This window comes from Drosophila willistoni, assembly GCF_018902025.1.
Source record: "Drosophila willistoni isolate 14030-0811.24 chromosome XL unlocalized genomic scaffold, UCI_dwil_1.1 Seg141, whole genome shotgun sequence".
In the NCBI taxonomy this organism is placed as follows: domain Eukaryota; kingdom Metazoa; phylum Arthropoda; class Insecta; order Diptera; family Drosophilidae; genus Drosophila; species Drosophila willistoni.
Window position 1 is genome coordinate 4,893,037 of NW_025814052.1, and position 22,899 is coordinate 4,915,935.

The following is a 22,899-nucleotide window of genomic DNA, read 5'->3' on the forward strand; positions in this document are numbered from 1 at the left end:
TGGCATCGGCGTCGACGTCTGCGTCAAAGTCGATGTTGACGGTGTCTTCTTTGAGTGATTTCGGGCTGTCGTCGTGAAGCTCATAGTGAGTGAGCTCGGGATTAGAGATCACTCACACAAACACACACACACACATACATACGCACTTTTCGCACACCATAAACGCCCCCTCCCCCTCCCAACACACTCACATAAGAATTACGAACGGCAGTTAAAGGAGGTGGGAAAAGTCGCTTGATGTCAGTCAGCCAGAGTCAGTCGGAGTTGTGTGCGGTTCTAGTTTACCGTTACCGGCTATTGAGGCGCTTCCTTGTCGCTTTTCAAAAATCAAAAGATAAAACTACAAATTCCGGTTCCGGAATTAAAAAAAGAAAACGGAAAAACGCTATAATTCTAGAGCAGCAGCGCTGCAACTGCGAACCGCGAGGCAGAGACTCTAGCAGCGGCAGAGAATCCACAGAAACGTGGACGTGAGCTTAGAGCAATTTTATTTAAAAATCACCGTCAATATAAAAAAAAGTGTCAATTCGTGGCCTGCAGCGTTTCAATACCGTGGGCGCCGTGTAACATAACGGTAACGGCAGCGGCAGTGTCTATAACGGTTTACAAAATCAAACGCGATCGTCGACTTGATGTTCTATTGTGCAAAAGTAACGGTAAAACGGACAAACTATTACTAAAAGAAAGTTTATTTATTATTTGGTTGTTTTATTTTTTGTTTTTGTGGCTTGTGAATGTGAGTATCAACCGGGGATGCGAAAAACCTTTAAAAAAAAAAAGCGTAAAATTGTTTTGCCCTACGATCGTTGATTAAAAGTGCCAGGATCATATAAAAATGTAATTTTAAAATAAATTAAACAGGCCAAGAAAAAACACGTCTGTCCGTGATTCGTCCGACGGTTTATTTAAAATTTAACTTTCCAAAAATAATTTTGAAATGCAATATCAGAGAAAATCGTTGTTTTTGCAAACAAGTGAATTAACCATAATGAATGTGGGTTTTTCCCCATGGATAAGGATTTTTAACTCTCTGTTTATCTGTCTCTCTGCTTATTCCATCAATTTTTGATCAAGTGTGACGATGTGCCAGATTTATATGTAGGTAGAGGGTAAACAACATTATCACAATGTTTCTTTCTGTTGTGGTCACTCGATTTCTGTTGTCTGTCCGTCTTCTTATCACAATGGGGCATATAACAAGAGTAAATTGCAATCAGTGATTATTTAATACCAATACTGATTACCTATGTATGTATCTACATACATATATGTACATATGTACCTTATGTACACTTCAATTTCATTAAGGAAGCGATTACATGAATTATTTTTTAATACAATCACTCCAATCAATCTCATTAATCTCAGTGATCTGTTCTACTTTGGTGACTGACTGTCTGCCATATAAATACGAGAAGAATTATGGCAGGCGGCTTCTGATGTTTTGTTTTTGTCTAGATTCGTGAATGAATTGCATTTAGTTAATATTGTTAATTAATAAAAAACAAGAAAACAAACTGTTTTAAATGCCGCACAGTGTTTGCATAACTGCTGGTGTATCTCTATACACTTGAAGAAACTTTTCTCATACATATTTCATTCGATTCAAAAGGTTCATATCGTAGAAAGGATCCTTGCGCATTTCATATAAACAATGTGTTGAACGATCATCAAAGAATCTGCCCTCCTTCACCCACTCCAATTTATATTGTCAATAACTATTATTTAATTAATTGTCACTGTAATGGGGGGCCTACGTGTGGAATAGCCTTATCAGCTGATGAAGACTTGACAGAATACAAAACATTGATAGATTGTCAATTCAATTAATCATTCGGGCTGCTAGAGGAGTGTCAAATGGTTGTGGTTGTAAAACAATGTCATCATTAGCACTTATTAGTAGATCTAACTCATTGCAAAGCAAAGAATCGCTATCGATTGTTGTTGATCCTTTTGTGTGCTACTACAAAAGGATCAGCAGCAATCGATAGTTTGCTGTTTACAGAAATAGAGATAGAGAGAGAGAGAGAGCGTGTTAGAGCAAGAGAGCTGCGTCACTATGCCGACATTGCCCCGTTTATGATTATTTACTAAACGTGTTCATTTTGCTGTTGCTGCTATTTTTTATTTTTTTTTTTTTTTATTTTATTATTGATTATACGACTATTTAGCGTTGCTTGTATGTAAATATTTTTTTATTTATTAATTTTGTTCTACATAACTATATATATATGCACATACATACATATGTATATATTTGAGAATCAGGAGAAAGCAACAAATTTTTGTTTTGATTCTGCACGTCAGTTTAAACTGTTGAGATCACCCGCCAAACAACAAAACATCATATCCTTTTTTCACTTTACCCCACAATTCCCTTCCCATTGAGATCTCTCATACCCTTATCGATTGTTTAATAAAATTAGTAAACTTTTACAATCATATTAAATGTTCTGTTTTCCATAGACACCATAAAATGTTTTGATTTGACGTCAAATATTGATTCATTTAATTTACATGATAATTAAACAAAAAACCAAAAACAATACCAAAAATTTCCAAATATTTTTCTATTGGCTTTTTGCGTGGGTGACTACAAGAATTGAAATAAATTTTCGATAACAATTATTATAAAAAGGGCCACCAGTTGTCTAACAAAAGAAACTTTGCCGTCTGGTAAATTTCCTATCAGATTATGTAGAATTCGCCAAAACTCGCCTTTCACCCTTCATTATCTTTCAAACGTTGCGCCCGTTTTTGGTTGGTTTTTTTTTTTTTTGCAGAATTTTCCATTTTATAGATTTAGACAAGCCCAGAAAAATAAAGAAGAGAATAAAAAGTATTTGCAAAACGCAAATAGCGTCATCAAAAAATGTTTGTTTAAAATAAATAACAAAATGAAACACAATAAATTGAAAAGACTTCCATTGAACGGGGCACCGGCGTCATCGTCGTCACCGCTGTCGCCGTCATCGCCGAGGAACGCACCCAATACCCATATACCCAATAGGCCAATAGACCAATAGCCAAATGCCACTTTAGGCCGACTATTTCTGTGGGCAAAAACTGTGTATTTCATAGATAATTCAACTACCTACAAGAATTGATAATTATTAGTAATTTGAAATTATTTGTTTTTACTTCTCTCTTATCACTAGAGCTACTTGAAGTACATCAATAATCTGTCACGTAATGAGAGAAAGGTAGATACATTAGTTAGAAATAGAAATAGAACTTTGATGATGTTTTGGGATTCATCATTATAAGTAGTCACCTAAAGGTAGTGCCTAAAGTCCATGTGCCAACACGTGACGGTGGTTCCCGATGACGCGAACTACCTCAATGTGGTCTAATTAAAGCCTAACAAGCAATTATCTTTATGATATTTGTAAAGAAGAAGTCGCTGCAAAGTGTTGACTTATCGAAAATAGCTATAACTAAAAATTATTGAACTGACTAAGCCGTCTCGACACGATGAGTGGGGAACGGACTGCAGGTAGAGAGAAAGATTGCTGATTGATACCCTATCTAAAAAATATTTTGTCAAGAGTGTAAAGTTTTTGCCATAGTAGAATGAACTATTCAAATCTCTGTATGCAATCTTTAACTAAAAGATCACCATTCCATTCATTTTATTTCACATTATTATTAAATAATTATTATAAATAATAATAAATAACGACATAAATTTTGAAAAATTGGCATAGTAATATTTTCAACAAATTAAGGGTTTTCGATTACTTTTAAAATCGCATTTCTGATTAATTTTTCTAAATAACAAAGGCTGTATTTTGCTGAATTTTCAATCGATTACAAATACCTAAAATGATATTAAACACTTGAAAATTTGTAAAACAAAAGACATTTTCGACTCAAACATAATCTTAATATACATATATAAATCTTAACCGATTATAATAAAATTCGCACACCATGTGCAGTTCGATCTAACTTGAGAGATAGGATAGTTTAAATCTCAAATTATAGTCGCAATTTTAATTTTTTAAAAGCGGGCACAGCGAAGCGTGGCAGGGTTTCTAGTAAATATATATTTTTGTATATTTTAATTACAAAAAATTTAAGTTTTTGAGGTTTTGAAGCAAATTTAAAGATTACTTTTCAATAAAAAAAAAATAATATGTAAGTATTATCTCCAAATTTTGTTTTTTGAGAATTTTAGAAACTTTTGATTCTTGTCAGACGTTTTAAATTTTATCAAAACATATGACTTTGCCAGCTCTAGGTCGGGAGTAGAGAACGTAGAGCAGGCAAAATCAAATATAAAATATGTATTATTAACTTTTTCGAAATATTTTGTTAATGATTTCACCGATTTTCCTCAGACTGTGTTTCAGTTTTTTATTTCAATTTGATTGCTAATTATCATATTTTAAACCCTATTAAACACTTGGAATTCATTGGTCAAGTTACAATTTAATCGTTAAGCACGATTAGCTAACCATAAAAGTAACGATCACTTTAGATAAGGATATGTTAAATGGGTTTGTTCTAAGTTATATATTATAATTAGGAGGTTTTCGAATTCAGTTTTATTTTTTACCATTTCCATTTCCAATTTTGAAAGAGTTGTCAAACCTTTGCGATTTGCGATATTTGCTAATTGAATTCACCTAGGCACATTAGACTTTGAAAGTGACATCGATACCAAACACTCACTTCGACCCCGATGCCTAACCCTAGGATTATTCCCCCAGACAGTTGCAGAGATAACACAGACAGAGATAGAGAACAAGACGAAGGCGGAGACCGATCTGTTGCTAATCGTTGTCGGATCACTTTGCACTGGTTCTTACAAAACGACAGCAACAACAACAGCAATAACAACACATCATAGAAATTAGCAATAATACGCCTTGGCGATATGATTAGAAATGTCAATAGGTGCCAGATCTAGCTAAATGACGTAGCTGACGTAGCTGCCGATTCCCCGTAGTCAATTCCCGGGTTTGTAGGTAACTCATTGTCTTCTCCTGTCCCATTTGACAGCAAAGAAGCGCGTGAATTTTTGTTATTTGAAAAACTCTAAAGGTTAAAACAATCTCGAATCCCAGAGCCCCTATAAGTATAATGCAATTACCGTTAGAGTTTGATCAGTTTGTTCATAAGATCGATTGATTTTAGGGTAGAGCAGCGGCTATCTGACTTGTTTTTTTTTCCTATGTTTTTTGCTTTTTGGCTTTCTGTGTTCCAGACAACTAGCAGGCACTTGAGCAATCGCAATCAAGCTTCGATTAGACCATAAATAATAAAAGTGTTTAGGTATCGAGGGGAAAAAAAAGACAACTACCAGCCAAACAACGATCGAGGGCAAAACAAACAATTTAGCTTACTCCAATGATCTCGTGTCGTGTTCGTCGTGTAATTATCGTATCATTTCGGGCATTATTATCCTTGCAGTGTGTCGAGGAGGAGCATGTCGCCAAATCGTTGGATATTACTGCTTATCTTTTATATATCGTATTTAATGTTCGGAGCCGCCATCTACTATCACATCGAACACGGTGAAGAGAAACAGGCACGCGCTGAAGAGCTTAAGGAACGCATCGCCATCAATGGTAAAAAGATATTAATTATTATTAAAATAGCAAATAATAATGCCAACATTACCCTCTCTCTCTCTCTCTCTCACATGATAACTAATTCGATATAGATACAATTAACTAACATAAAAAGAAAGAAATGAAAAGAAAAAACAAACTCTTCACATATGTGAAGCATGTGATTTTGATACGAAACTAAATAGTCGGCCACGAAATCGAAACTATATAGACAGACCTACAATGGCCCTAATCGTCACTTCTAAATTAAAACGCCCACTCCAAAAAAAAAAAAAAAACCCAATGAAAACGACTTGCAAAAAGAAAGAAAATAAAAAAAAAAATGTGATGAATTTTGCTCGAGATCTGTAGTTATTTCTGTGATTTCTGATACCCGATTTCCTTTCCCTTATTTTTATTTTTTTTGCACACAAAACGTGCGTAAATGTTAAATCAAAAATTTGTGTGTACATCAAGTCCAGACTTAAAAGTGCGGGGGAGTTGGGGGATTTATTTTTTACCTCGAGTTCGAATATGCCTTCCTCTCGCTCTCAATTCCCATTGCAATAAATTTGAAACTGAATTTAAATAGCATATAAAATGTGTTAATTGTATACATAAATAAACCTATAAAAAATGCTCTAATTAGCCATGATCAAGACGTGTGCAATGTGGTCGGTCGGTTGGTCTGTCGTTCTGTCAGTCGATCGGTAGGTCGATTACGATTACGAATACGTTTAAGATAGCAAAAAAACTTGACTACGAAGTAATTTACAATAAGTACATACATACATATATCCCCATGAACTTAAAATGAACTATCAAGGGATCGATATGAGGATTTAACAATAGTCTGATATGCTGAGCCCTCTTATATGAGGGGGGTCTTAGTTATAAATAATACCCCTAATGCTTTTAAACACTGGCCACTGGACACAAATGGACTTTTGTCTTAACTACTTAAAACTAAATAATACCCAAAAGCACCCAAGACTTGTGTATAAATACCAATATAATATACATATATAAATGACATTCAAGTGTCCATCGAAACGTGTGATATTCGACTTTTGATAGCTCACTCCATAGTGTTTGGTATAGAAAAGTCGTAAATAGATCTAAAGTCTAAAGCATAAGGTCATTTAAAGCTTAAAATAATTGAATTAATTTATCATCAAGCAAAACTAGATTATTTTATGACCTCGACTTATGTATGTTTTCTTATTTCTTTTTTTTTTTTTTTTTTGGGAGAGTAAGAGAGGATTTACAAGAATTTGTTGTTCAAAGATAATGATCGACTTCTATTAAACAAATTGCCGGCAATAAAGGCTCGATTATAAGTACCAAGGCATTCACTTGACTACTTTACGTATGAGAGATATAGTGAAATTGCCCCGAACACACAACAATTGTGCCCCGTTGAGAGCAATGATGGCAATGATAATAATGATGATGATGATCGTTCCTCCAGATAAGTGTGAATAGCTACCGCTCTCCCTTTCTCTCTCTCTTTCTCTCTGTCATTCCAGAGTCCCTACTTTTAGTTAGTTAAATCAGTCCGTGCATTTATTGAATTATGCAATTCGTCAAAAGATTACAAACCTCTCAAAAATTGTTGTCATTTGTACAAGGCTTAAGATTAGTTAGTTTATTGAATGATTGCAGTTTGCAGTCGCTTTAACAGATGGCATTGTGCATGACCATAGTGTGTACCTTAGAATATGGAGTATAATGAACTCACTTGAATCGGAGTCGTGGCTCCTTAATCAATTGTAAATTACAAAGAAAGAAACATGAGAAGATATCTACATATATACAGACACCACTGGCCATTATGTTAGCGCTATCTTATACAATCTTCAACAATGTGGCATATTTTCTAAATCATTAATGAATTTCACCCTCTTTATTATTTGTTTAGATCCTTGACTATATCAGTTTTACTTTGGCAAATATTTCTAAATTGATTACTTTTTCAATTTACGATCAAACCACGACTTTTGGTTTAATCTAGTGAATTCTTTCAAAAATATTCACTTTTTTATTCTCTTTTTCTTAACAATTCGTCATTAAAATGTTGACCAAAATTCCATTAACTTATTTCATTACTTTTCGTCGGTTTAGCGGAATATATTTTATTCTAATTTCTATTCTATTCTATTCTATTAAATATGAGTGAGACAATCATTTGAATTGTTAAGAAAATAATCAGCACTAATGGAGAGAGTGCTAATCTGATGACCCGCAATATATTATCAATCTAAAAACATTTTTCGATTAAAAAAAAAAAACTTTCAACTTTTGTAGGAGAAAAGTACTTTACTTTTTTAAAAAAAAAGGTAACAATTGCTTCTGCTTTAGATAAAAAAGTCTTTGAGATCTTGGTGTTTTTTTAGATGGACGGATAAAAGGATTTGGGTAGATCGACTTTTACATTGAGGTTCATTAATGAAATATATAGTTTATAAGTTATAAAAACATTAATAGAAAGCATTTTACCCAATAAATGCAAAATGGAAAACCTATTTTCGATCTATTTCAAAAAAAGTAGGCCTAGTCCTCTGATTTAATGTAGAAGTCATTAATCAAATTCATCATAGATCTCTAAGTTTATTTAGATAAACTCTCATTGAGCTTGACACGAAATATTTAGCCTGGATTAGGGGAATTCTTTAATCGTGACGTTTAATGAAATCGAAATGTATATATGTAAATGCATATAAATCGTATGAAAGCTTTGCTTTGTGGATCTGCGGACGTGAATTAATTTGTTTGATAAATATCGCACTATGTGGCCAGGTCACTCAACATCAACGGCGGACGACGCGTCGAGTCAACAAGTTGACGAGTCGTCGCATTTCAATCAACCTGATCATGATCATGATCTTGATGATCATTACAACGTCAGAGATCAGATCAGATCACGAGTAATAGTGTAAAAAGTCGCACGATTCTCGTAACATCGGGGTAAACGGAGGCCAGGGCTATTCTCTCTCTCTCTCTCTCTCTGTCTTCCTTACTCTGGCCAAAAAAAAAAAATTTACGTATTCGGTCTGTGACATGGAAGGCGGAAGAAGGTTAAATGGCTTTGGGCAAATGCTTCCGGACTATATAAGTTCAAAGCAATTAAATTTGAATTGATTTTACGCTCGATTGGATTACACAAGTTTTCTTTTGTTTTTAGACTCTTTGCAACAAATAAAATTCTTTCTTTTTTTGTTTTTTTCGTTTTTAGAATATCTATTAGATGAGCTGGCTGATAAAAATGTTAGTACACAAAATGAGATACTGGAAAGGATTAGCGATTATTGTGGAAAGCCGGTTACGGATTATACCAATGATGAATATGAGATACCATACACATGGACCTTCTATCATGCCTTCTTCTTTGCCTTCACCGTATGCTCCACTGTCGGCTATGGCAATATATCGCCAACAACATTTGCTGGTCGAATGATAATGATAGCCTATTCGGTAATTGGTATACCCGTTAATGGTATACTCTTTGCCGGCTTGGGAGAATACTTTGGGCGCACGGTAAAATTTACTATTACTCGTTTTATAAGCTCAAAATTGTTAAAACGAAACTCTTCTTACAGTTTGAGGCCATATATAGACGTTATAAGAAATATAAAATGTCAACGGATATGCATTATGTGCCACCGCAATTGGGATTAATAACCACCGTGTTCATAGCTTTAATACCGGGCATAGCCTTATTTCTATTGCTCCCCTCGTGGGTATTTACATATTTCGAGAATTGGCCATATTCGATATCATTGTACTATAGCTATGTGACAACCACAACAATTGGTTTTGGTGACTATGTGCCGACATTTGGTGCCAATCAGGTGGGTAGATGCGGATCCCTTTAATCTTCTCTCATGGAGGAGGAGGAGAAGGAATCGAATTAATCCGTTTTTTCTCTCTCTCTCTATCTCTTTGGAATTTTTAGCCACGTGAATTTGGTGGCTGGTTTGTGGTCTATCAAATTTTTGTCATTGTCTGGTTTATATTCTCTTTGGGTTATTTGGTCATGATTATGACATTTATTACACGGTAAGTTTAGTTAAACGTAATTTTAAAGCATGTCTATACATATATTTGGGTTATATGTACATGTCCCACGGTTCTTGCATGCAATATCATTCATTATCATTTCCATAGAGGACTTCAGAGCAAGAAACTTGCACATTTGGAGCAGCAGCTATCATCGAATCTGAAGGCCACACAAAATCGCATTTGGACTGGAGTTACCAAAGATGTTGGCTATCTGAGGCGTTTGCTAAATGAGCTATATATACTCAAGGTCAAGGTAAGTGTACAAGAATCCATTATAGAACTGCATCCCATAACTACGGAATGAACTACACAACTAACATTTAAAGTACTTTAAATATTTACTTTAAACTTGACACTTTTGGGAGCAATTAACTACATTTTATTAACCAAACAGATGCATTTCAAGCTAAACTCATTTCAAGTGAATCCCCGTCGCCAAATCTATTACGTCTGTTACCGTTACAAATAACGTAATGAATTTTGAACGTTTATGCGTAACGTCTTGTATTGTCCGTAACCGAAAATTTCTGTTTTAAAGTGTAATCAATGACTAATCGGGTTCTAAATTTAATACATTTACGATCTATATATTTAATTCAAATGACTAAACGGGATTCCATTATGTCGTCCTTTGACGTTGACCTGATAAGCGTATCTTTTTGTATGTTCTTTGGCAGTTTTGTCGAAAGGGAAATAGAAAGAGCAAGAAGATTAAGATTGAGATTACGGAGAAGACGATATGGCGTAAGTTAACTTTGAACGCAATCGAGCAGACTGAAGACATTGACCAATGACAACAATATCGGAACATAAATCACAATACACTAGTTATGCATTTATCTAACATTTTTGAAATTGTTTTTTCCACACTGATCACAGCCCGTTTATACCGATGTGGATGTGGCCTATACGCTACCTCGCTCCGCCTCCTGTCCCGAACTTGATATGTATCGCATTGAGCCCGCTCCCATACCAAGCCGCAAGCGAGCCTTCTCCGTGTGCGCCGATGTGGCTGCCCTTCAGGGCCAGCAGGCCGCCGGCGAGTTAGTTCATGCCAACTCCGATACGGAGCTAAGCAAATTCGATCGCGAGAAGACTTTCGAGACGGCAGAGGCTTATCGTCAGACAACCGATTTGCTGGCCAAGGTGGTAACTGCTTTGGCCACTGTCAAACCACCGCCGCCGGAGGCTGACGATGCAGCTCTATATGGCGGCTATCATGGCTTCTCCGACTCTCAGATCTTGGCCAGCGAATGGTCGTTCTCGACAATGAATGAGTTTTCGTCGACGCAAGCTCCGCGGCGTCCCCGTGCTCGGGCTTCTTCGGACTTTAATATTGAGCCACCGCGGTGGGGAGAGGGACAGCGTCCGTTGCGTGCACCACACAACGAATGGACGTGGAGCGGTGACAATCAACAGATCCAGGCTGCCTTCAATATGCGTTACAAGGACAAGGGCGAGCCCCATGTGGTCCAAGTGGAGGCAGATGCAACTGCCGACGGTTCAGCTGGGGCAAGTGGGGGACGTGTCAAAAAGTTCTCAATGCCAGATGGCCTGCGTCGTCTGTTCCAACGCAAGCGAGCCTCTCAAGATTTGGAGCGAAAGCTATCAGTGGTCTCCGTTCCGGAGGGGGCATCTGCTTTGCCACCTCGTGCACAGTCTCCTCTGGATTATTACAGCAATACGGTTACAGCGGCAGCCAGTCAATCGTATCTGCGCAATGGCCGCAATGGTATGACCAATCTGGGCTTCCAATTGGACGACGCCGAGTCCCAGGCCACACTCAATTCGCAGGCAACCGCCAATGGAGGCATCACTGGAGCCTATCAGCGCAAGCAGGTGTCCGGCAAACGACGACGCGAGTCCATTTACACCCAAAATCCGGCAATAAGTGCCAACCATCGACGTGGCAGCATGTATCCACCCACTGCAGCTGCCTTCAATCAGATGCAAATGCGTCGTGGCAGTCTCGCCACCAGCGGTTCCGGTTCAGCGGCCATGGCCGCAGTAGCCGCGCGTCGGGGCAGTCTGTTCCCGGCCATGGCGGCCACTTCTCAATCGACAGTGACATCCAACTCGATGCCTCGGCGCTCGAGTATCTTTTCGGTGACCTCGGACAAGGATATGGATGTATTGGAGCAGACCACCATAGCGGATCTTATAAGAGCTCTGGAGGTGGTACATACCCATGCAGTGCTGGATGAACAGCAACAGCAGAGTAAGCAATCCGCCGCTATGGCCTTGAAGGGCGGCAAAAAGCAACGGAAAATGGGTAATGCTGGCCTAGATCCACCCCAGTTACCGCCCATCCTTTCGCTCTTTGCTGGCGATCAGACGCGTTCGCTGCAGGCAGCAGCCGCTAATCGTCTATACGCTCGTCGATCCACCATTGTGGGCACCATGTCGCCAGGTGCCAATACCATGCCAGAGCCACCACCCAGCTACACTGAGAGAGCCGTCAACCAGGTGCCGATTATGGCCAGTTCACCGGCTCCAGGAGTAAGTGCACTCGGACCCAGTAAGTTCCGTCGTCGGTTCAGTGTGCGTCCTACTGCATTGCAGATTCCTCCCGGTCAGGCTCCACCTCCCGGTGGCAACCCCGGTCAGATGGGTAGCCCTGAAATACCGTCCAGCTCCGGAACATCACAGACGGCATTGCAGCGTCGCCTTTCGCTTCGACCTTCGCCATTGGCACGCGAATTGTCGCCCACTTCGCCACCAGCTGGTATGACCGCAGGCGGTGCAACTGCATCCGATGAGCGTCTATTGCCGCTCACTTCCCCCACTAGACCCAGCACAAGCAGCACTCATTCGCCGCTGTCAAGGATTGTGCAGATCTCCCAGGCTCAGCGAAAGAGCAGCATGCCAGCAGCTAGTAGTCCTGGAGCTGGAGCTAGCTCTGGACCAAACCAAGATACATAGATGTTCTCTCAAGAAATAATATTCTCGTCTTTCAACCACCTGTTTGACCACTTAAACCCTTGAAGCCTTAAGTCCAAATATTATTCCTAGTAGAAATTCCTATTTACATACATATATAGATATACCATATAAATATTCGATTTAAGTATTTGTAGAATTATCTATTGAGATTGTTGTGGAATCCGCTTTGTAATTCATTTGTAAAAAAATGAGGTAGAATTTGGTGTTAATTAATTGTTAAACGTTTTTAATTTGTTGCAATTGCGAACTATATTATTTTGCCGAATTCACAACAATCTAGTTATTCTCTGTGTTTTGTTTTCTTATCCAATATTAAATATAATTATGCTTATTCTTATCCTAGTAGATATAATAATTGTTAAAGCAGTTAAAAGGGCTTATATGAACAAAATATTATAATTATTAACTAGGCATATGAAAATTCCAACCATTATTCGCACTTATATACAAACATCGCATCTATAGAACTTTATTTATAAATATATATTAAAAAGAAATAAATATTTATCTAAAGATTTATACAGAACAAAAACCTTAAAACCAATAAATAAATTAAACTATCTGAGACTATGTGAGTTCTGCTTACGTAACGCAATACGTCTTTGAATAAACCGCCCAACAAAATGTTTTAAGTGCTGCCAACTTGCCTGAATTTAGTTTTGGGCCAGTGTTTTTGCTGCTTCTGGCAACACTGGTTTCGGCTGTTGCTGCCATATAAATTGGATGTTTTTTTTTATTCTGTGATCTGTTATCGACCTGCTAGATGAAAAAAACAATATCCTCAGCCTGGTCCCGCGTATATCGATAGGGGCTCACTCCGGCTAGCTATCGGAAAAGAAGGTCGTGAGTTACGATAACCCATCCCCAATACGCGCAACAATAAACATCAGGTAATTGACGAACAGATGACCATCAATACCCCTTCGTCTGAAGGAATCCCGACACAGTTCGAGGATCACTTCAGACACCACTCCACTGGACAACACTTACGATACTCAACTTACACCAAACATAAATCTTTAACAAACTCACTAATAAATTATTCTTACCCCCTTACAGGAATGATGTCGTCGCCGCCGCTTCATGTGAACCGGACCTCCTCTTCCGGATTATCGAGGTCGAACGGGCCCTCCCTTTCCTTCGTGGCATGTCGATGAGGTATGCCACCCCATATATATTACCATCGTTACCTATAACACATCACCATCACCAATCATCTACTCCTCCTGGAGTCGTCGTGCTCCTTTCCTCCCATTTCCCCCCTTTTAGGAAAACGCTCAGCAATTCATTTTTTTGTTTTTCATTACTCTTAATTATTATTAACACACGTATTTATTAACCTTATCTGGCCCTGGTGTAGGTTTGAGCAGGTGTCTGCAACAGATTACATTATATTTCTCTTTTTTTTTTTATTTTTCTTACGTAAAATCAAGATGAATTCCCTTCCCGATTCCCACCTACCTATCAGAGCTCTTTTAGGGGGGCAAGATCGAAAGAAAAATTATCCCTTCTATTGGTATTCTTTTCACCTTTTTTCTTTTCCTTCTTTTTTTCAGGTATCCACTGTCAAAACCACACCAAGGGTCGTGGACAACATGGATCTTAGGAATAATGAAATTTACAAAAAAAGGAATGTGCACGTGGGCAACAAACAGGAGAAAAATAAATATTTAACGCTAAACAAAAATAATAATTAAGGAATTGAATAAATAGATAGATATAAGGGATTAAATAAATATACGAGGGGATAAATAAATAAATAATTAAACTAGGAAATTAAATAAATGAATAAATTAATAAAATTTACATATATAAAAAAAAGGACTACACGATTAATATCTTGTCTTTTTCCAGCCAGGTGGAATTCGCCAATGATTTGGGGGTTTTTGGAGCCGTCCGCACCCAAAATTGATGGGGATGAGTGCCACAACCTTTTTCTCCCCCAATCAGCCAAAACTTTGTTGCTCTTATGCTGGGCGATGGGTGAACCCAAAAAAAATGTCTGGCTTGGAATCTCCCCCCTTCGACGTCCCTCTCTTGACTTTATCTTTGGGCCCAGTTGGCCGACGGGACCGAGTATGTCGTTCGGGGACAGGTACAAATAAAATTTCTTATTTTTTTATTTTATTTTATTTTTTTATTTTTTTGAACGTGGACAGGGGCTGCGGGTGCTCCTGCGCAGCTCGATGTAACCGGCCTAATTTGGGGCAATTATTTTTAATTTTAAAAAAAATCCCTAACTTGCATGGCAACCGAACACTTACCCAATTTTGACGGCCGGTTTCGCCTCGCTGCGCCTCAGGATTACAAAAATTTGTCACAAAAAAAAATGCACAAATTTTCTGTGTGGCTCCTTTAGCCAAACATGAATTTCTCGGCTTGATGGACGGAGCTGTTTTTCTTTAAATTTCAAGGATATATTCACAATTTGTTATGCCACATTGTTACGATATTTAAACTTCACTTCTCTATCCTTGTTTTTTTTTCTCTCCTTTTTTTTTTTCCAACCACCGCACCTCACTGTCCACGTTAAACTGATTTTAACCTTTTTAACCTTCTAGAATCAGACGACTCATCGCCTGATCTTACGGTTCCTTTCTTAGACCCGAGCCTGGGTCAACAGCCTTTTGACCGCTGGCCGACTTTCAAATTCAAAAAAAATCCCTTTATAATTCTAACCTACCCAACACTAGATCCCCCACTATTCCCCGACTTGCCCACTATTTTCGGCCCCTATTATCACTATCGATAGGTCTCTACCGATAACCTCAGGGCAGGCCATAACAACACACTGACATCTCTAAGACACACGCCAGATATGGCAGTGGAAAATGGACAGGAATGTAAACAAAAGGACGCCAACACAAAAAAAAAAAGGAAACGGAACCCCCCCACACTGAGCCATACCACGATCCACCCACACCAGGGACCAGGGAAACGCGCCCAACGAGGGAAAACGCCCACATTATGCCAGACGAGTCAAAGCCACGGGATGATGCAGGCCTCTTCGCGGGACTCAGGTGAGTGATTGAGGTATTATTTGCGTTCTCGCCTCGCTCACAATGATCATTTTCTTCCAGGTACTTTTTACAATCATTCTTCTTCTCCCTATTGTTTTAAATCTTTCGCATGGTAGATCCCGCAAGGCTTCCCCTCGAGAGTCTCAGTCTCATACATGTGATTGCCCACAAGTGTTCGAATCCGACATTTAAGATATTTTCGCGCAAATTTCGCATTAAAATTTTTACCAAAATTGCTTAATACGAAATTGCGCCTATAAACTTCCTGTCCTGGGTGAAACTTCACTTCTCTAGCACGCCGGTTGTAAGACGCTGCGCTCCTTTCGTGAGCAACGTGCAATTCTTTCCTGACCTCGTCCCTCATCAAAGCCATCTTCGTCTCCCGATCTAATACGTTTATTTCGTGATCCTCCAATGACTTCAGCTTCCGAGCCAGCTGGTAATCAGTACCATTTGTGAACATATTCTGCCCGAACAGTGCAAAGTATGGCGACACCCCTAAAGCCTGATGTATCGCCCCTCGCAAACTGCACTCAATCTCACTAAGATACAGGTCCCAGTCGCGGTGATCGGTGTCCAAATAGGCCCGTATAGCGTTCAACACCGACTGATTTACCCTTTCTGCCGCATTAGATTGGGGCGAATACACCGCTGTACGCAAATGCCTTACTCCGTATTCTCGTAGTAGTTGCTGGAATTGCTTCGATACAAACTGCTTCCCATTATCGCTGTGCACCAGCTCAGGCACGCCGAATTTGTGAAAACCTCTCGCTTTAGAAACTTTACTACCCCGTTTGCCGTGGCCTCTCTCATGGCGTGGAGGAACACAAATTTAGTGAAATGATCCACTACTACGAACACATACGCGTGTCCGCCCTTCGACCGTGGATACTTCCCCAGAAAATCTATGTAAATTTTCTGGAACGGCCGGTAGGACCTCACTTCATTCCCTATCCCTGGCTTTGGCCCACAGTTGGTCGATTTCGTCTCTTTGCACACGCTGCAATTTCGAACATATGCTTTCACCTGAGCCACCATTCCCGGCCAGTGAAAGCGCTGCCGTAGAATAGACAGGGTCCTGGCGATACCTCCATGACTTCGGATTGTGGGCTCGTGTGCTTGAGCGATTAGCGTCGTCGTCAATGCCGGAGGTATCCACAATCTCCATCCACTATCCTGCAATTCCGGTGGCCCCTGATGCGCGGGCGCCTTTTTGAAAATGTATCCATCCTCCACTAATAGGTCTGGAAGTTTTTCTTTGTTTGACATGATTTCCTTCCGCAGTTCATCGTACTCGGCGGAGTCGAACTCGGTCGTTTCTAGGCCCAAGATGGAGTCCACCGCCAATCCTTCGACCATCCGGGATAGTGTATCCGCCACCACGTTCTCTGCCCCCTTTCTGTGTACAATTTCGAAGTCGAAAGCCTGCAGCTTCAGCGACCATCGCGCCAGTCGTCCATCCAGATCCTTCAACGACATCAGCCACTTAAGGCTCGCGTGGTCCGTGATGACTGTAAAGGGCAACATCTCGACGTAAGGCCTGAACCGTTTAATTGCCAACACAGCTGCGAGACATTCCTTCTCTGTGACGCTGTAGTTCCGCTGGCATCGGTTTAATTTCTGCGAATAAAACTCAATTGGTTTCTCGCCTCCTCCGGGTTCTTCTTGGAACAGTACTGCTCCTACTCCAAGGTTCGAAGCATCGCACTGGATGAAAAACCTTCTTTCGAAATCCGGATGGTTTAGAACCGGGGCCGTGGTCATGGCATCTTTCAAACGCCTCACCGACTCCCTGGCCTCGTCGGTCATCTGAAATTTACCGGCTTTCTTGAGGGTGTCCGTTAGTGGAGCAGCTAACTCCGCAAAGTTTTTGATGAACCTGCGGTACCATCCCACAGTACCCAGGAAGCTTCGCACTTCCCGAACGCTTCTTGGGGTTGTTAAGTTTTGGATGGCCTCCACCTTCCTCGGGTCGGTCCGCAATATACCCTTTCCGATGATGAATCCCAAGTACCTTAACTCCTTGTGGCAAAAGTGGGACTTTTTTAACCCAATCGTTAACCCCGCCACCCTCAGACAATCCGCGACCTGTTGGAGAACAACCAAATGTGATTCGAAGTCCGGTGTCACCACCAGCAAATCATCCAGATAAACAAAAACCTTCTCCCTGAGTCTAGCGGGGATCACTTGGTCCATCAGTCGGCACAAACTCTGTCCCGCATTACACAGACCGAACGGCATTACCACGAACTGGTAGAGCGGCCTTCCAGGGACTGTAAAAGCCGTGATCGGGCGACTTTGTTCCTCTAGTTCGATCTGCCAGTACGCATGCTTCAGATCGACACTACTGATGTATATTGTCTCTCCGATCCGACTGAGTATGCCATCTATTTGTTGTAACGGATACGCATCCTTCTTGGTGGCCTGGTTAATCTTTCTGGCGTCCAAACAGAGCCGATTTTTCCCTGGCTTCATTACGAGGGTCACTGGATTGCTCCATGCGCTCTCACTCTCCTCGATTACCCCGAGGCGCAGCATCTCGTCCAGTTCTTCGTAAATAAGGCGTTGTTTGGCCGGAGAAATCGGGTAATGCCTTGACTTGACCGGCACGGTTCCCTCCAACAGCTCGATTCGATGCCTCATGACGGTAGTACGCCCTAATCCTTCCGTCTCGTATGACAGGAACGATGCCTTAACGGCTTCTAATCTCGCCTGTTCTCCTTTTGTTAAGTCGTGCGGCTCCTGGCCTATTTCCTCGACTTCTGGGGCATCCTGAGATCGCTGACTACTGTTTTGAAAGAAAATTTCTGGAGCCAAATCAAACGCCTTCCAAAAATTTACTCCGAGATATGCGTTTTGCTGCAGGGTGGGACATAGATAAAACAGCACTGGCCGACTCTTTCCTCTATATTTTACTTCTACCAGTACCTTCCCGATTATAGCTTTCTTATCGCCGCCTGCTGTTGCCAACGATGAGCAAAATGGTTTCCAGTCTAATCCGGTCTCCGTGACCAACTCTCGGCACCCGTTTCCCAGCACGCTCACTGTCGCCCCAGAATCGAGAAGACCTTCGATCGTTCGTCCTCCCAGCCATATCCGTGCATAAGCCCTGGGATCATATTCATCTCGAGGGCCGATAGCAGCAACTGTCAGACGGATCTGCTTCCTTTCCCACTTCCTCTGCCTGAATCTCTCTCGTGCCTTCCGAACGCGCCTGGATAGCGTGGTCATCCCACTGAGTGCGTTGTTTTCGAAAATTCTGTTACGGGCCTCCGAGTAAATTCTCATCCTCTCCTCGAACGACTTTGGCATACTAGCCTGGCGCTCGTTCCTCCTCGGTCCTTCTCGCACTACATTCGGCATGGGACTTATTGTTCGGAGCGCGACACGGCCGGTCTCATCTCGCTCCGCCTTTGGTTTCCCGAACACTTAGGGCATCTTGGAGTCACGGTGTTCCGCATGCCACACTTGTAGCAAAACAGGCTGCGTTGTTGGTCCTCGCATTCCATGTATACATGGCCTTCTCTCTGGCAATTCCAGCAGATTAAAGGGCGTTTGGCACCATTTCCTGACACGGCGTCAATTTGCCCGACATTTCCGGCCTCTTCTGGGTGTGATCGGATCGATCCATCATCCGGCGAATGTCCGAGTTCGCTAACTTGCGCAGCTCGGAAGTCAACTCGGCGAGGTTGAGCGTACTTGGTCACGCTTACGGGTTTAGCCAGTACTTCGGCGAAGTTCTTCTCGGCGTCGCGACATTCATCCCTCAAATGCTCTACCGTATAGGCTCGCACCGGGTACACCCACTGCTTCATCGGCTCCAGCAGGTTTCTCTTTATCGTCTTGACCGCCCAGTCTTCAGAAAGCGGTGAACGAACCGCCGCGCGTAAACGTCTCATCGCCTGAAAATAAGCATCCAGGGATTCTCCTGGCTGCTGCTTCCTCTCGGCCATGTCCTGAATCCTCTCGTGGTCACAGCGAGAGTCACTATACTGCACTTCAAGGGCCGTTTTCAGAGATTTCCAATCCGTAGGGGGCCTGGTTCGCATCTCCAGCCAGTACCATTCGGAAGCCTCATCTACCAAGAGCTGGTGAAAGTCCCTCAGGATGTCCTCCCACGGTGTAGAGTAATGCCTCTGAAGGTACTCCACCCGGAAGATGAAATCCTCTGCCGTGATGCCTCCCGCTCGGCCGGAGAATTGTAGCTGCCATTTGTACACCGGCACGTAGGGCCTCCGATGGTGCTCTGTCAGTCTGGTTGGCTCGCCTTGCATCCCGATAGGCGGCATACTGGGTGGCTGGAATCCTGTCCTTTCCGTCTCACGCGGACCTCCACGACGATACCTGAAGTTTCCTTCAGACTGGTGCCGCTGATTTGGCCATATTGCCGTCGAGGCCGACACTCCTAGCCCGGATATTGCGCTAGGTGGACACGGCAGCGATGTCCCCTGGATTCTCCTATCGGTATTCAGATGGATTCTTGGCGCTTGGTAGGCCTCATTCCGCCGCGGAAAATCGTTTTTCGCCAATGGCGGAGCACCTGTTTCGGGAAAAATGCCTGAATCTCGGGCATTAAAGGCTTCAGTTGCCCTTGGACCTGCAGGCTGTGGACGATTACCCCCGCACGCGCGCGCCCCCGCTTGAGACACTTGAGTATCTTTGGACTTGGTGGACCCAGATGACGGGCTCCTTCTTACCTCAAGTCTATCCAACAATTTGTCGAACCCATCCTCTAGACTCTTATCGATCCTTCGGTTCATTAGGTCGACCAACTCCTGTCTGAACCGATCCTGAGACTGAGCAAGTAGTTGGGTCACCTGCCTTAACCCTGCCGTATTAATCGCTGCCGCATTCTCTTGAGAGATTTGCTCTTGAATGGGTTCTAGTCCCTTGTTCCCCCTTTGCCCTACTGGAGTCATATTCTCCTCCAACGCCAAACGCTTTGGGATTGCCCCTTGTGACATAGCCCATGCGGGCGGCTGTCTCATGCCGACTAAGAGCTGAGCAGCCGTCTGTGTGGAGAGATGAGATTGGGAGTCTGTCCCGTCTTCGCTATTCATTTTCGTTTTTCGGATTTGCTGGGATTATAAAAAAAAATTTTAGGATATCGTTTATTTTTATTACTAATAATAATTTTTCTTCCTAACCACAACCACTAATATTTATTCCTTTCTATTCTCTTGTTTTAGATACACAAATTATATAAAAGGGGAGAGAAGGATTTAGGAACACGACTCATCCGTGACGCAATTGCACTCCCGTTCTGTGCGGCTCTGGTGCCACGACGACAACACCGATTCCTGTTTCTTCCTTAAAAACCCTAGCAGGTGGGACATTGTCGACTGCTCCGGTCATCAATAGACTTGATGACCGTCAGTCAAAAACATACACACGCTTCCTAGACCCATACACCTAATTTTTTTTTTTTTTTTTTTTACGCTCTTCTTGCCTTTCCAGCTGCGATCCCCCAAACGGAAACCACTCCGACGGGTCAACTCGGCCGCTTCCTTTGCAGCTCGGTTTGCCGTCTTCTGGCCCACCGGCGCTACTCCTCCGTCCATACTTGGAACGTCGAGGTCGCCAGTATCCCGAATTCTGTCTGGACCACTCGCGCTAGAAAGGCGAAGAACATAAAACATTCACGACGTACACTGTGAGCAACATTGTCGACTGATCTAGTCATCAGTCAAGCTGATGACTGACAGTCAAGAACATTTTACACGCATTTACTAGTTCTTCTCTTCTTTTTAGATGGCTAAACTGTTCAGGATACCCGGATTGTTGCTTCGTTACTGGATGTTAATCGAGCACGGTCACCAATCCTCGTTCCGATGGCGCTATTCTTTAGCCATACGAGACGCAAGAAGCCGCCACGGACCATCCTTCACAGACCCAGTCACGTAAAAAGAAAAGAGAACATACGATATTACTAACATTTAACACATTAATCTAACTGTTTTCCCCTACCTATGCTTAACCCCTGTCAATCCTCTTGCTCCTCGCGCAAACCGCCAATAGCTCAGCTCCTCAGCTGGTGACTTCAAGGAGCAAAGAGGCTTCCCACCAACAAATTCCCTAATTAACTCTATTAATTTAGCTCTAGTATCACAGTTTGATTATCACATTATTTTGGCCGTGTCCTACCCCGTTTAGAGATTCGAGCGCGCTGCCTGCTCTCTACCACGGGGAATGACACGCCATGACAGCGATTTTACCGAACTGGACTACTATCTAATTCCGTGTCTTTCTCTATCCCTCAGGCCAATTCCCATTCTGCTCTCGAGATGCTGGATTAGAATCGGACCAAGGGATATTCAGTATTTAAATTGGGCGCCATTATTGTTATCGACCTGCTAGATGAAAAAAACAATATCCTCAGCCTGGTCCCGCGTATATCGATAGGGGCTCACTCCGGCTAGCTATCGGAAAAGAAGGTCGTGAGTTACGATAACCCATCCCCAATACGCGCAACAATAAACATCAGGTAATTGACGAACAGATGACCATCAATACCCCTTCGTCTGAAGGAATCCCGACACAGTTCGAGGATCACTTCAGACACCACTCCACTGGACAACACTTACGATACTCAACTTACACCAAACATAAATCTTTAACAAACTCACTAATAAATTATTCTTACCCCCTTACAGGAATGATGTCGTCGCCGCCGCTTCATGTGAACCGGACCTCCTCTTCCGGATTATCGAGGTCGAACGGGCCCTCCCTTTCCTTCGTGGCATGTCGATGAGGTATGCCACCCCATATATATTACCATCGTTACCTATAACACATCACCATCACCAATCATCTACTCCTCCTGGAGTCGTCGTGCTCCTTTCCTCCCATTTCCCCCCTTTTAGGAAAACGCTCAGCAATTCATTTTTTTGTTTTTCATTACTCTTAATTATTATTAACACACGTATTTATTAACCTTATCTGGCCCTGGTGTAGGTTTGAGCAGGTGTCTGCAACAGATTACATTATATTTCTCTTTTTTTTTTTTATTTTTCTTACGTAAAATCAAGATGAATTCCCTTCCCGATTCCCACCTACCTATCAGAGCTCTTTTAGGGGGGCAAGATCGAAAGAAAAATTATCCCTTCTATTGGTATTCTTTTCACCTTTTTTCTTTTCCTTCTTTTTTTCAGGTATCCACTGTCAAAACCACACCAAGGGTCGTGGACAACATGGATCTTAGGAATAATGAAATTTACAAAAAAAGGAATGTGCACGTGGGCAACAAACAGGAGAAAAATAAATATTTAACGCTAAACAAAAATAATAATTAAGGAATTGAATAAATAGATAGATAT

General features: G+C 41.6%; 1 protein-coding gene and 2 long non-coding RNA genes across 6 annotated transcripts; all 3 read left to right on the forward strand.

Moving 5' to 3' along the window:
• The first annotated feature begins 96 nt into the window (after nt 1-96).
• On the forward strand, nt 97-13,040 carry LOC6648375 (open rectifier potassium channel protein 1). The gene is made up of 7 exons (XM_002071386.3): nt 97-736; nt 5,419-5,576; nt 8,794-9,095; nt 9,158-9,409; nt 9,514-9,617; nt 9,726-9,873; nt 10,500-13,040. Exons 2-7 carry the CDS (start codon nt 5,435-5,437, stop codon nt 12,540-12,542), a joined length of 2,991 nt encoding a protein of 996 aa, XP_002071422.1. The 5' UTR covers nt 97-736; nt 5,419-5,434; the 3' UTR covers nt 12,543-13,040.
• Nucleotides 13,041-13,296: 256 nt separating this feature from the next.
• LOC124460448 lies at nt 13,297-14,256 on the forward strand. Its single transcript, XR_006954346.1, has 3 exons — nt 13,297-13,453; nt 13,623-13,721; nt 14,120-14,256. It is a non-coding gene; the product is annotated as an uncharacterized LOC124460448 (long non-coding RNA).
• A 1,083-nt stretch (nt 14,257-15,339) lies between these two features.
• On the forward strand, nt 15,340-22,871 carry LOC26529855. Of its 4 annotated transcripts, none has more exons than XR_006954367.1 (7): nt 15,340-15,596; nt 20,773-20,910; nt 21,041-21,236; nt 21,335-21,483; nt 21,844-22,067; nt 22,237-22,335; nt 22,735-22,871. It is a non-coding gene; the product is annotated as an uncharacterized LOC26529855 (long non-coding RNA). The 4 variants fall into 4 exon arrangements; XR_006954368.1 differs by having other exon boundaries at nt 15,340-15,583; nt 21,317-21,483; XR_006954366.1 differs by having other exon boundaries at nt 15,341-15,583.
• The last annotated feature ends 28 nt before the right edge of the window (nt 22,872-22,899 follow it).

Coding starts and splice junctions, on each gene's coding strand:
- LOC6648375 (XM_002071386.3), top strand. CDS start 5,435: ATGTCGCCAAATCGTTGGATATTACTGCTTATCTTTTATATATCGTAT. Junction 5,577..8,793: donor GGAACGCATCGCCATCAATG/GTAAAAAGATAT, acceptor TTTCGTTTTTAG/AATATCTATTAGATGAGCTG. Junction 9,096..9,157: donor GAGAATACTTTGGGCGCACG/GTAAAATTTACT, acceptor CTCTTCTTACAG/TTTGAGGCCATATATAGACG.